This window comes from Nomascus leucogenys, chromosome X (genome assembly GCF_006542625.1).
Source record: "Nomascus leucogenys isolate Asia chromosome X, Asia_NLE_v1, whole genome shotgun sequence".
NCBI lineage: Eukaryota > Metazoa > Chordata > Mammalia > Primates > Hylobatidae > Nomascus > Nomascus leucogenys.
Genome location: NC_044406.1, coordinates 93622899 through 93636676, shown reverse-complemented (window position 1 = coordinate 93636676; position 13778 = coordinate 93622899). Strand labels below are relative to the sequence as shown.

The 13778-nt window shown below is 46.3% G+C and overlaps 1 protein-coding gene across 2 annotated transcripts in view; it reads right to left on the bottom strand.

Moving 5' to 3' along the window:
• Positions 1 to 11077: 11077 nt before the first annotated feature.
• CLDN2 (claudin 2) overlaps positions 11078 to 13778 on the bottom strand; it is a 28907-nt gene continuing 26206 nt past the window's right edge. For both annotated transcript variants that reach the window (XM_003262157.3, XM_003262158.2), the window contains exon 2: positions 11078 to 12612. In XM_003262157.3, coding sequence (XP_003262205.1) covers positions 11742 to 12434 — 693 coding nt within the window. In that variant the 5' untranslated portion in view covers positions 12435 to 12612 and the 3' untranslated portion in view covers positions 11078 to 11741. The remainder of the gene's footprint in view (positions 12613 to 13778) is intronic.

Sequence of the window (13778 nt, the reverse complement as noted above, 5' to 3'; positions counted from 1 at the left end):
GTAGGCTTGGATTTGAATATCAAATGAGAGATTATGTGAAAATAATAAGGTAATGTTATATTTCTAATTTATATTAAATTTAGCATTACCTCTGGAAGAAGACAAGCATAAACAAAGGCATGGAAAAATTTGGAATGTGAAAAATGTGTTTGATAGAAGTGGTGGGTTAATATAAAGGGAACTAAGGTTATATCATGATCTGTTCGCCTGCTTTGGTATTTGCATTTTAATAAGGGATTCTTGAAAAACCTATAAGGCTCAAATTAAAAAATATATTTATCATCAAATTAGTGGGATTTCAGGTAGTTAGGGAAGTACTTTAGAGTGGAATCTGATGTCCCTCAGAATACACCTACTTACTCTTCAGGCTGGTGCTGAGTGAGGGGTAAACCTCATGCTATCAGAAATAGTAAAACTTACTCTCTTGTAAAAGGAGACATTGTATTCATTTCTTTAGTGTGTTTACATAGCACATACTCTCCAAAGAGTTCAGGGTACTTTTCAAAAGACATTGAACAATGAACACATAAAAATATACCAACAGTAAAAAGTAGGAAGTAGAGGAGAAACAATCAAAGGAAGGTGAGATCAAGCAGTGGCAAAAGGATTAGCTAGTCCAGAGGAAATGTCTTGGATATTCATTCTGTTTCTTCTCCACAGAGTTACTTCAGAACACTTTTCCAAATTAATTTTACCTCCTTTGAAAAGGAGCTCATAATAGATAGCCCAAGTGAGACTGCAGGGAATGAGGGGAGGCCAAATCCAGGCTTCATCATTAGAATGAGTACTTAAAGATATCCCCTGCCCCCTTACCTTCCACCTCACCCCAGCTGTAGCTTGCCATATGATTAATTTTCATGTTAGACATTTGGATTATGATAGTCAAGGCTGCAGTTGTCTAAATGTAAATAGTACTGAGGGAAGAGTAGCACATTCCGACATTCTCTCAGTGAGACTTATTCATCAGATGGGGGCTGTGAGCGGGTGAGATTTCACACAGATGGATGGGAGTCTGCTGGAGGGAAAAATTCAGAGCATTGAAGGTTCTGCCTGTGTGAGTGTTTGTTGGGTGAATGAGGGGACTGAGTAGGAAGGAGGGCAGGCAATGAGGCTTTAAAGGGAATAAGGTAGGAAATTTGAACTCATCTTTCCCAGTGCTTACTCTCAGCTCATTCCCTGGTTTGTGGTCCTGACCCCACACTGCTTTTTCCAGCACCACTGTCTGTGTGAGTCCATTCACTTCAATACCAGAGCTACCTCTTTGTTTCCTATTTACTAAGAAGCCATACCAGCATGAGATCTCCTTGATAGTGTTAAATCCCACTGTGGAAAGATTGAAAAATATCTCCCAGCCTTACCAGAGGTTATGATCTAGTGTAGAGGCAAAAGACATGGAGAAGAAAAAAGCAAGTGCCTCCTCCTGGCTTTCCTGTTAGGTTAACATAATCATAATTCCCCTTTGAAATGTCTCCCACATTTGCCCTTTAACTTCCCATTGCCATGATAAACATTTAGGTTATTACCTAAATAACTTATTACCTCATGCCTTGATTATCTAAATAAATTCTTAGATGGCCTCCCTTGCCTCCTGTTCTCCCTCCTCGATCTGCCCTACTCAGTGTCACCAAATTTTGTTTTTTAACAACTTCGTCAGGTCATGCCTCTGCTTAAAGACTTGCTAGTGTTCCCATTTGCCCACCGAGTACAATACAAATTCCCTAGGATGGTGCTCAAAGCCCTTTGTGATCTGGCTTCAGTCACCCTTTCTAGAGTCATCTTGAAACATTCCAGATACAAGCCACATTCCATCTAAACTGAACAATTTTCTAGTTTCTGAACATGCTTTAAGATTTCTCCCGCTTCCATCTTTGCAATTTCATTCCCTTTACCTGGAATGCTTTCCCTCATCATGTTTCCTTTGGCTCAAATGCCAACTTTTCCCTGCAAACTTCTCTGATTAACCCAGCTAGACAAAAAATTTCTCTGTGAACATTTAAGTTTTCAAGGCTTTTATCACAAACATCCTTGTCCTGTCTCCCCTATTAGAAAGCTCTAGATTCAAATATTCAGCTGCCTACTTGACATGTACACTTAACATGCCTCATTAAAAATAAGCAGTGATACACCCTGGGGCTGTTCCCTTTCTCCCAGTTTTCCTCATCTTAGAAAATGGCACCACCCATCCAGTTGCTTAAGCTAGAAACCTGGAAGTTACCCCTAATTTTCCTCTTTTCTCACTCCCTACATCCAGCCTGTCAACAAGTCTATCAGTTCTACTTCCAAAGTGTGTCTTGACTCTCCTCACTTTTACTACAGCTACCTTAGTCCAAACTGCCATGATCTCCCATGGGTTATTATAACTCCTAGCTGGAGTCCTTGCTTCTATTCTTGTTCCTACAGTTGTCTATAGACAGTGATTTTTTTTAAAGTAATAGATCACGTGACTCCCCCCCACCCCCCGCTTGAAGCCCTTAGATGACTTCTCATTGACACTTAGAATAAAATCCAAACTGCTTACAGTATCCTGCAAGGCCCCTTCCTACTTGTACTTTGTCTCTTGCAACCCCTCTTCATATACCACTTCCCCCCTGGCTCACTGTAGTCTTCCTGTGGACACGTGGAGCTCTTACTTACCTCAGAGACTTTACCCTGCTATTCCCTCTCCCCAAACATACTTTACCCATACTGCACCCTTCGCTAGAATGCTCCCGTCTCCAGTGTTAGCATATAGCTGGCTAGTCCCCATCGTTCAGGTCTTGTTGTGTCACTTGCTCAGACAGGCATTCCCTGGCAGCCTTTTGTCTCTATCTACCCTATTATGCTATCACTGTTTCCTGTTTTCCTCAATTCATAGCACCTCACAATGTATCATGATATATATGGTCATTTGCTTTCACTCAACAAATATTTATTGGGTACCGACTATGTGCCTTGTGATATACAGTAGTGAACACAATACACACGCTCCCCGTCTGCCTCCCTCACTAGTAAGTTTCATGAGAGGAAGGGCCATGCCTGTTTTTGCCAACCACTGTACCCTAGAGCTTATCCTAGTACCTGGGATCTAGGAGGTAATTAGTTAATGATGGGAACTGTGTTTTGTTCATATCTTCATCTCCCTCAGGGGCCTAAAACAGTGCCTTGTTCATAGAAGGGGTTGGATAAATACAGTATGAGTGAGGTAGATGACAATCCTGTACATTCAAGTTGGAAAATGAAAGACTGAGATAATAAGTGCTATAGGTTATAAGGGGCGATCAGCGAGCTGCAGTGGCCTAGTGTTTCTCTTTAACTGATCTTTGGTATGGATAGGTAGAAAGGCTACCAAAGGAGAACAGGAATGTGGGTACTCTTTACTACAAACATTCTGAATCTTATCAAAAGAGGCTCCCTGGCATGCAGTTTTTAAGTACTGAGAACTATAAAACATAACCAGGAGATGTCTGTAGAGACCAGATCTTGAGAATGAGAACCAAAAGAAAGAAAACATTCTGAGGAGGCGTCTGTTCACATTTTCCGAGAGTGGTGATAGTTCGTATCAAGAGAAGAAAGGAGCTATCCACAAGCAAAGAACAGACAGAACAAGTCTGTAGGAAACAAGTTTTGGGCACTAGGAGGTCGATACTTGTTTGTTGGATGAACTAATGGGCAGCTTAGGTAGAGGCTTAGACTGGGTACCTTGTGGCACCAGGGAACAGGAAAATTTGCTTGCCCAGGTTTAGTGATTGCAAATTATCTGGGCTAACAATTCAGAGGCAGAGGCATAATTGAAAGCTCTTCATTCCCAGAGGCAGTCTCCAGATAGAATGTTTTCAGAATTCTGTATATGAATTCAAACCCTTTTCTATAGTTCTGTATTTGGAGTGAAGCTCAGGAATGCCAGGTGTGAGCTCAGGCTAAGTCAAGTGTAATTTCCTTCAAAGAATGACTTACGCTTTGTGAAATGGACGTCTCTAACTCATGACTTCTATTAGGCAAAGGGGGGCATTAAGGAACTATACTTTCTGAATCAAAACTTAGAGCGCATGTTTGGATAATAAATTAGGTAATTGAAAGAAGAGCTGACTTAGTCTTATGTATGTGAAAGCTTTAGTTACCAAGTGAGACATAAATGGCATTCATTTTCTAATAGAAAATAAAATCTTTCAGAAGAAATTTTTTTTGTTACTTGCCCCTATCCCTAAGCCCAAAGTTTTGATGTGATTCACCAGAAATTCCCAACCCAATTTTAGATAAAACCGTGCAAATGTTTTGGGTGCTTTCAACATACCAAACACCTTCCATATATCTGTCCATTGTGCCCTCAGGAAGGCAAGATGACTTTAGACAGAGGCTCAGGAAAGTGTTCCAGAAGGTCTGGTCTTCCAGATAGGCCCTGGAAACCTAGAAGGATTGAAAAGCTGAAGATGTGTGGGGGAGGGTTTTCCAGGTATAGGGAAGAGTAAGCAAAGTCATAAGACTGGGTGGGGAGTGAATACAGAAATACCCAAGAGAGTTTGAGAGAGTGGATTATCCAGGGTGAAGCATAAGGAACAGACTCAACCAAGGGTTGGGAAATGCCAGCAAGAGGGGCTGTGCTAAACCTGCTTAATGAATTAGGATGAAGTAGCTGTTGAAATCTCTCCAATTGTCCTTAAATTTGGGATGTTAACCGCAGTGTGTAGTTACCTTGGACTGACATTTTCTCTAGCAGTGAGACCTGGTTAATCATGGATTTGTTCCAATCCACATGGTCACAGATGTGGATGACAGCCACCATTATCCCTTCCCTCTCCAACTTCTCAGGTCTGCCTTTCCCCTGGCCTCCCATATTTTATGAGTGGAAACCCATCCAAGGTCTTCAAGACATTTGAACTTTGGGGAAGAATCTTGAGAAGTTTTGGCCTGGGAAAGACCATTCCCTTGATAACATGGATTCAGATCTGTGGCAGAAAATACACTGTTGTCTGCCTCCGTTCCCCAAAGACACACATTTTGGCGTGGCTTTGACCCTACCTTTAGGTCACCAGTCTACTTATTTATTACCCATTTGTTAGTACCTACTGCATACCATGACCACACTGAGAGGCAGCTCTCATCCACATTTTGTAGATGAGGAAAATGAATTGTAGAGAATTGAAGTGGCTTTCCCAAGGCCACCCAGCTAGAGTGCAGAGGCAAAATCCAAACCCAGATTCATCTGACTCCAGAGCCCAAACTCACTGCCTATTATACCATACTGCCTATCTTGAAAATGATTAGTCTTATCTTCTTCCTTTTAATAGGAAAATGCTAAAGCCAGCCCACACTAACAGGAATTTCCAAGGAAGACAGTTTCACAATCCCACACAATGTTTAACGGCCCTCATGATCAGGAAATTGTTCACTTATATAACGAATATCCCTCCAAACAACGTGGAAATTCATTTCCCCTTGACTGGGTTTTTCATTCACAACTGTCACTTGGCAGCTTTCCTGATATCCAAACAGCCATTGAGATCCTATTCTTACACTCCGGGAGGTCTTGGACTTGCTGGCCTCTGCCCATGGGTGTTCTCACTGGCTGCTTTGAATCCCCCTCTCCAGACAGTGCTGAGTTGGACAAGTCTCTTGGGGAGTGAGAAAGTGACACTTAAGAACATATTGGTTTATTATTACAACACAGAGAAGTAAAATTAACCATACAAGGTACCTCTGGAATTGCCAACAGGAGGATGGCACCACCTTTCTCATCCGGTCTGCCTTTTCCTTGATTTCTATCTTGCCTCCATTTTTAAGCTATTGAATCATTTCGGTAAAGGGTATGTTACTCAGAGAAGTCCCATTCTCCTCCAAATTCCAGTGTCCATCGTTTCTGAATTTTGATTCTATTTTTTAAACCCACTGAACTCATCTTCTCTGGCTCCTAAAGGCTAAACTGAGAAACTAGTGCAAATGCTGGTGTTAATACCTGATCTGTGGCTGAATGTGTTTCTTTTCCCAGCCAATATGCTTGCTTTTTAACCAAAGTGTTCAGTGCCTTTAAACCAAGGGAGTAGGGTCTTCACAGTATCATCAGATATATCCCTTTGTGGGGGATGCTGATCCATCCTCTTGTGTTCCATTGGGCAATTCCAGACATAAATATAGGTGAAAAGGCTGCAAAGAGCATCTTCTCTTTGTAGGTTTTTTTTTTTTTTTTTTTTTTTTTTTTTTTTGAGACAGTTTTGCTCTGTTGCCCAGGCTGGAGTGCAGCGGCGTGATCTTGGCTCACTGCAAGCTCTCCCTCCCGGGTTCATGCCATTCTCCTGCCTCAGCCTCCCGAGTAGCTGGGCCTACAGGCGCCCACCACCACACCTGGCTAATTTTTTTTTTTTTTTTTGTATTTTTAGTAGAGACAGGGTTTCACATGTTAGCCAGGATGGTCTCGATCTCCTGACCTCATGATCCGCCCACCTCAGCCTCCCAAAGTGCTGGGATTACAGGTGTGAGCCACCGCGCTCAGCCTAGTATCTTTTTTAAAGCGTGTGTGCATTCTCAGTGTTCTCTCCACAAGGTCATGAGAATTTTCAAACGGAAACTTCTTCAGAACTCCTGAGGAGGTGACCTTTGAAGTGGTGAGGCTGCCATTCTGGAGGAATAGGACTTCAGAGAAGACAGGAAAGCAACAGCTGTCTCCTAAAATGGACCTGGTGATGTGCCGTTGCATGGTGGCTTCCTGCTTTATCAAGCTCTAAGACTGCTGCTTGTCTTTGGGGGCGATGAAGCCCAGAGCAGGGAATTTTAGGTGAGAGTTAAGAAATTCCTGAGGTGCAATTCCCAGGGAAGTGGTGGGCTGTGGGTGGCAGGAAGTGGTCAGATTATAGCCTCTGCATTACTGTGCCTGATAACAGCCTGTTAATATTTTTATCAGTGATCACATCATAGCATATAGTGAGCCACCACTTAGGGCAGAAGAGAAAGATAACCTGCTAGACTTCCTGTTTGAGGTTCTTTTCCCTCTTGAGATAACAGAATTTCTCATCAAAGCCGGGAGCCGCTTGAGCAGGGAGACCAGTCTGGGTGAAGGCCAGGCTTCAGCCAGCTGAGGAGAAGCACATGCACTTCCTGGCCTGGGCCTCTTGTGTCCCAGAGTGGTCTGCTGCAGGCATGAAAGAATCCCCTGTCCGTGGGCCCAGGGCTGAGTGAGAGGGAACAGAGTTGGCCCTGCAAGGCCTCATCACCTTCCTTTAGCACTAGGCTCTTCTCTTGCCTGTCTCCCTTCTCCCACACCTACATTTCTCCTCTGGTCCAGAGACAAAAGGCCCCTGGCTACCTGAATGGGCACTGCTTGTGCTGCCCCCAGCAAATTCCAAAGTCTTGTGCAAGGGAAGGAGATGAGGGAGGAGAAGCTGAGCTCCAGGGTCACTCCTTCTTTTAGAGTCACATAAAGGTCCTGTGAGGCAATCTCAAGGATTCCGGATTAGCTGCACAGCATATCTCTGCTACCTCCTTAGCACCGCCTCTACACCCAATTGCTCAGTTTCCCGGAGTCCTTCCATTGCAAGAAGCAGTTTTCATCATGCTTTCCCCAAAAGCTCATGTAGTGCCAGGCCCTCAGTTCATATGGATTGGAATTTAAGGGGACTTACAAGACTATTTTTATCAGCCCTTGATCCCTATCTTATGTCACTTTTGTCATGTCTTTCACAGGACAGCCCATATGCTCCCTTGTACCACAGTTAGGTGTCCATGTCTTATCTCCTCTAGATAAGCTGTCAGTTCCTACAGGGTACAAACTTTACCTTGTTCATTCTCATCGCCCTCAAAGCCCTTTGCACATTTCCTGACACAGTAAGAGTTCAGTGAGTGTGGGCTGGCCAGCAGATGGCTGTTTGAGTGGCTGGACAAAGGTCTTTCCGAAAGTTGGAACTTGCCTTTCCACTAAGAAGCCAGTTTCAGTCCTTCTTCCCCCATTAATGATCACATAGCAGTGGGTCACTAGGGCTCCAAGGGGAAGAAAATATGAGTCACGTTATTATCAGAGGAATGAGAGAGGGCAGAAACATCTCTCCTTGTGCAAGGGTCAGAGCCATGAGGCTGGAGCATAAACATAGTGGCCTTCACTATCCCCTAGGTCTGTGGCTAATCTAAATTACTTTATGAGGGAAGGCAATGGGGTGAGCTGAAAAGTGTTTGCCCTGGACCCAGGAGTCGGGAATATTTCTAGGAAACTACTTACAGCAAAGCCTTTCTTGCTCAACCAGCTGGAGGGAACAGTTGCTCTGTGTTAGGTCTTCCCTGGCTTTTCTAGTTGAGGATGAACTTCTAACTCCTTCCACTGAAACTTCCCAGATTAATAAAGGTAGGAGAACCCCTCAGGCCAGCCTCCTTCTAAGATGAAGGGAAGCTCTGTGCTCTATATCCAACAAAGGCCCTTGTATTCCAGTGGAAGACAGGGACACGAAGCCTGCAAGAGTTTGAAGAGCAATATGTCCTCATACACCTTCTGAGACCAGAATGCTGGGCTCACATTGCTGTGAGAAGTTTCTAAGCTTACGTTCAAACTCTGACACTGTGACCTGAGTGATGTTACTCACATCTCTGGGCCTCCATTTTGTCTCTTGTAAAAGACCTATTTCACTGGAGTATGTGGAGAATGCAGTGAAATCAGTGGATCTGCAAGTGCTTTAGCAGCCAGATGGTGGCTCATCAGAGCCCATATCAGACTGCTGCCCACTCAGCATAGCAGAGCCAGCAAGGTGGTTTTATCTTCCAACCTCCAGTGGCCCCCAATCAAGGGCTCTGGGGTTCCTGGTGCCAGACCAGAGACATGACTTCTTGTTAAGCTTTTATCCAGGGAGCCTTCTCTCTCTCCCCTTATTCCTGCCTGCTGCCATTCCCTCTAAATGGACTTGGATGCTGACGTTCTAGCCTCTCCACCAAAGGCTCACTTCAGAAGTGCAAGGGTAGTGTCTGATACAACAGGCTATGTGCTGAGGCCCTCTAGATCCAGGGGCTGGTTAAGCTGAATCAGGTAGGGCCCCATTATTGTCAGTGTTGCCACAGTGAACACCCTTATGAAAGGGGCTTTGTTAATTCCTAGTGAGTGCAGAACAGGGCCAAATCATTGGCCTCCCAAACTGCCACACCTTCAGAGTTAGGGGAATTGGAACTGAGGTATTGTGTTTTACTCAATGTAAGCCTGGCATCCCCCTGGTAGAGCAGCTAGCTGGGCCAGCATAGCAGGAGAGGGCAGTTCCAGGTGGTACACTTGATGATTTCCCAGATTGCCCTCATGGGCGACCAGGAGAGCCTGTGTGCCCTCCTTGTTACCTGGCTGGCTGTGAGTTATTTTCCTCAGGCAGCTTGGGGACCTCTGGAAGGCTCTTCTATTGGCTGTGAATAGTGTGGGATCAGCAGGGTCCTATTTTGGGAGTCAGGAGACTGAGGGAACTAACGCTATCTTTGTGGCCCTGGGAAAATCTATTTACTTGTGTGGGCCTTAGTTTCCCCATCTGCCAAATCTAGATGATCAGATCCATTTTACCTTCCTCATGATAGTGGTTCAGAGAATGAAAGGAATAAATACATCATCGTTTAGCAAATAACTGAAAACAATTGTTATGAAAAGGAAAGAGCCCTGGGCAAGTTGAAGAGGTTGGAGTTGCCTTGGGAAGGAGACCGTCATGCTTTCTAATTATTTCTAGTAAGGTCTAGAATTGTCTATCTACCCTGTGGAAAGAAATGCCAGTTTCCACCCTCCCCTTCCCTTAGCCGAAATCCCTCGAGTTTCACTTGCCCATTCTGGGCCCCTTTTAATCAGTAAGACAGTTACTCAATCAACAAGTGTTTATTGATCACCTACTGTGTGCCCGGCACTGTTACAGATAGTCTGGGGGAAACAGGTCTAGGATATGGCCCCCACCCACGGAAGGGTTTCCAATATACTTGTGAGATCAGACACACACACACAAATAACGATCAGTCAAAAATTGTGAATGCTAAGCATCAAGAAGCAATTTATACATTGAGGGTTGGGGGAGGGAGGGGTAGGAGATGGATGGAGTGATCAGAGAAGGCTCAATGAAGGAGGTGACGCTGAGGAAGTTCTCCAAGCCTGAGGAGGACTTGGCTAAGGGGAGACGGCCTTCCAGGTTGGGAGAGCAGCTGGAACATGGACAAGAAGGTGGACATGTGAAAGGCATGTTACAGACAACAGATGGGCCCTCTCTGCTGACACTGAGGTTTGAGGAGGTGTGCTGGAATTTTTCAGAAGCCAGTCATGCCTAGACTGGTGAGGGAAAATACCTTTGGTGTATGACCCCTCGCTCCCACTCCAGGGTAAAGGGAACATTTTCAGACCTTAGAGGTGGAACTGTCTTCCTGGGAACCATTCTCCACTCCCACCTCAGCTGCAATCCCAGGCAGCAGTGCAGCTATCACTCAGATCATGGACACAGCACTGCAGGCATGGATATGCCATGCTGGAGCCCTTAGATGTCCTCTAGCCACTCTGGAGCATCTTCTGATGGACAGTGGGGGAATCTGAAGGGGTTCGTTTGGTGCTGTGGTCTTTCAGAGGCTCTGTAGTGCTCTGTGGGTGGACCCTGGGGGGGCCTGATCTCAGTTCAGCTGATTTTCCATTACGCCTGAAGACTTTCTGGGGGGCTGCCTCTCACTGGCAGAGTAGAAACACCCACTGGAGTCACCACACACATCCACCTGGCTTCTTAGACACCAAGGTTCTTATTCCTTCTTGGCCACCGTCAAGGAATGGTGTCTTCCTCAGTACCCCACAGCTCCCACACTGTCATCCCCCAGCCAAGGGCCATCCCCAGAAAAACTGGTTTACTGTTCCTAAGGAAACCATTGTCTATAGCCCTTAGCCTTGTGGTTTAGGCAAGAGGCCAGGTCAGGTGCCCCAGAGTGAGGCAGGAGCTTCAACGAAAGTTGTGATCGCAGCTTCTGAGGCAGTTCCTCAGTGGAGTCAGAGTCCGCTGCCACCTGAGCTTTCCACCAGATCTTCTTTCCTTTCCTTGTGCTTTCCTCAAGCTGCGGGCTTGATCCCCAGCCCACAAATATGAGAGAATTCTGGAAAGTGCCCTGGGAAATGGGCTCTTTTTTTTTTTCATTTTTATTTTTTTAAATGTCCCAGGCTGCCTTCCTGTCCTCCCAACCTGCATCCTGCTTTCTGTTCCCTAGATACCGTAGGATGGTTTTATTTCAGTTCATGCACAAATTAGTCTGGACACTGTGGAGTCATAACAAGAGTGGGATGGAGGTTCCAGGGCCAATCAGTTTCTTTGGAGGGAAGCTTGAGAAGTAGGTTAGAGCAATGCCCACAAAAGCCACTGCTTCTCCTTCCCATCCCCAGCAATGAGCTAAGAGCCAACCTCAGCCAGAGAGAGGGTCTTTGATCACAGAGGATCAGTCAGTGGGATGTGATTAGTGGGTTTGGGGATGGAGTCCCAGGTAAACCAGAGGGCAGAGGGATCCTCTGAGTCCTGGCTTAAGGTAAGGGAATGGGGTTTCAAGTTGAGGGATGGGGACTTAGGGCAGGGGAGCGACAAGGTGAGGAAAACAGAAAGGCTGGAATGGCGAGCATCCTTGGCAATTCAACCTGCATGCTGTTACACTAGCCCCCATTTCTGCCTTTGCTCAATCCAATGGCCAAAGTCAGTCTATCCTCAGCAGCACCTTCTGACATGATCCAGTGGTAATGTCCCTCACCTGTGGCCCTCAGGGTGCTGTCCACTGTTTTTCACAGACCCAGCCACCCCCCAGCTCTGGCCCCTGGTTCTTCACACATACCCTGTCAGGCTGTAGGAATTGAACTCACTCTTGACTTTGGGAGGTTGACCAGGCCTTGGAGAGCTCCTTGTGGCAAGAGGTTGGGCTTGGTAGGCATCATAGTAGTTGGAGCGATTTCTCTGGGATGAGCAGGAAAAGCAGAGGATGATTCCAGCTATCAGGGAGAACAGGGAAGAAATAATGCCCAAGTAAAGAGCCTCTCCAATCTCAAATTTCATGCTGTCAGGCACCAGTGGTGAGTAGAAGTCCCGTAGGATCCCATGAAGATTCCAGGCAACAGGAATGAAGCCCAGGAGGCCTCCAAGGATGAAAAAGACTCCACCTGCTACCGCCACTCTGTCTTTGGCTCGGGATTCCTGGCAGAAGACTGTGCATCTCATGCCCACCACAGAGATAATGCAGGCCAGGGAGGAGATTGCACTGGATGTCACCATCATGGCCTGGGCAGCCTGGATGTCAGCGGGCAGGCCCAGAAGTGTACTATAGATGTCACACTGGGTGATGCCTGTGCTGTGTGTGGCACACTCCATCCAGAGGCCCTTGGAGAAGCCGACTGCTGTCACAATGCTGGCACCGACGTAAGAACTTGTTTTCCAGCTGGGGAGCAGCATGGCAACCAGTGTGCCCAAAAGCCCCAGAAGGCCTAGGATGTAGCCCACAAGTTGGAGACCAAGAGAGGCCATGGCAGACCTCTCAGTAGAAGCGTCTTCAGGGACTGCACCCTTGTCTTCAGGCTGAAGCTCTTGCTTGTTGAACACCTCTAATCCCTCATTTCAGAGTCTCTCTGCCAGGCTGACTTCTCTCCTCCTTACGAGTGTCTGTGGGTGGCCACAAGCAGCCTCAAGAAGGCATCTAGAAGACCTAAAAAAAATCCATAAACCAGATTAAATATTGACCAGAAGCTTATGAGAAACCAGAAAACGCTGGATGCCTTTTGACCTTTGTTATCTTTAGAAATAACACATGAGAAAGGAAAAAAAAAAACAAAAAACTTTGAACGTGGAGCCAAAATGTCATCGCCTCCTGCGTAGGCACATGCCTTAGGTTGGCAGCTGGACAAAGCCAGGAGCCAGACAGGTGGCTGCCTTCCGGGAAGGTGATGATGGCAGTGGTGGTTGTGGTGGCTGTGTTAACTCAAGTGCTAGTCTCCAAGGCCTGCTGTTTAATACATTGCCAAGCAACAGTGCCATAGGGCCCCTCAACTGCAGACTGAGGCCAAACTGCAGATTACATCAGGAGGAACAGACCCTAGAATGTAGCCTTGGACTCCAGCTTGTTAGAGGCCTCTTGAATCTCCAGGGGCCTAGAGAGTAGTGGCCTAGCCCTGGATCGTTCTGCCCATGGTGAAAATCTACTCCAGGGTAGATGGGGGTGGGCAGCAAAGCCTTCTGTCCATACTCTGAGAGTTCAGATCCTCCCAGCCATGCCCAAATCCCCCTCTGCAGCCTAGTCTAAGGCCTCCTGCATGTATAACATGCCCAGACATTTCCTGTCCAGTCTCCTAATAGATGCCCCCATCATCAGCCTCTTGGATGATGAGGGAGCACTCTGGAACAAGGGTTCCAGGACTGAGAGGGAGCCCTGAAATTCCCTGGGCCATCTGTTAGCGGGGACAAGAGTCTGCCACAGAGGAAAGGGAAACTGCTCTAGAATATAGGGCTTTGCATGAAGCAGGTATCTGAGTCAATGCTTTGGAATCTCAGAGCCATATAAGATTTTGCCGTGTTCAAGGAGCCCCCAGTGTTGCCAAGATTCAGGACACTAAGGGTCAAGGGCACACCTCCCCATTCTCTACAAGACCCTCTGACCCACTAATTTTTCTTTCTTTCTTTTTGAGACAGGTTCTCACTTTGGCACCCAGGCTGGAGTGCAGTGGCATGATCTCGGCTCATTGCAGCCTCGACCTCCTGGGCTCAAGCGATCCGCCTGCCTCAGCCTCCCAAAGTGCTAGGATTACAGGCATGAGCCACCGTGCCCGAACTAACCCACTAATTTTTCAACGCACCACAATCTGGCTATTCCATTTT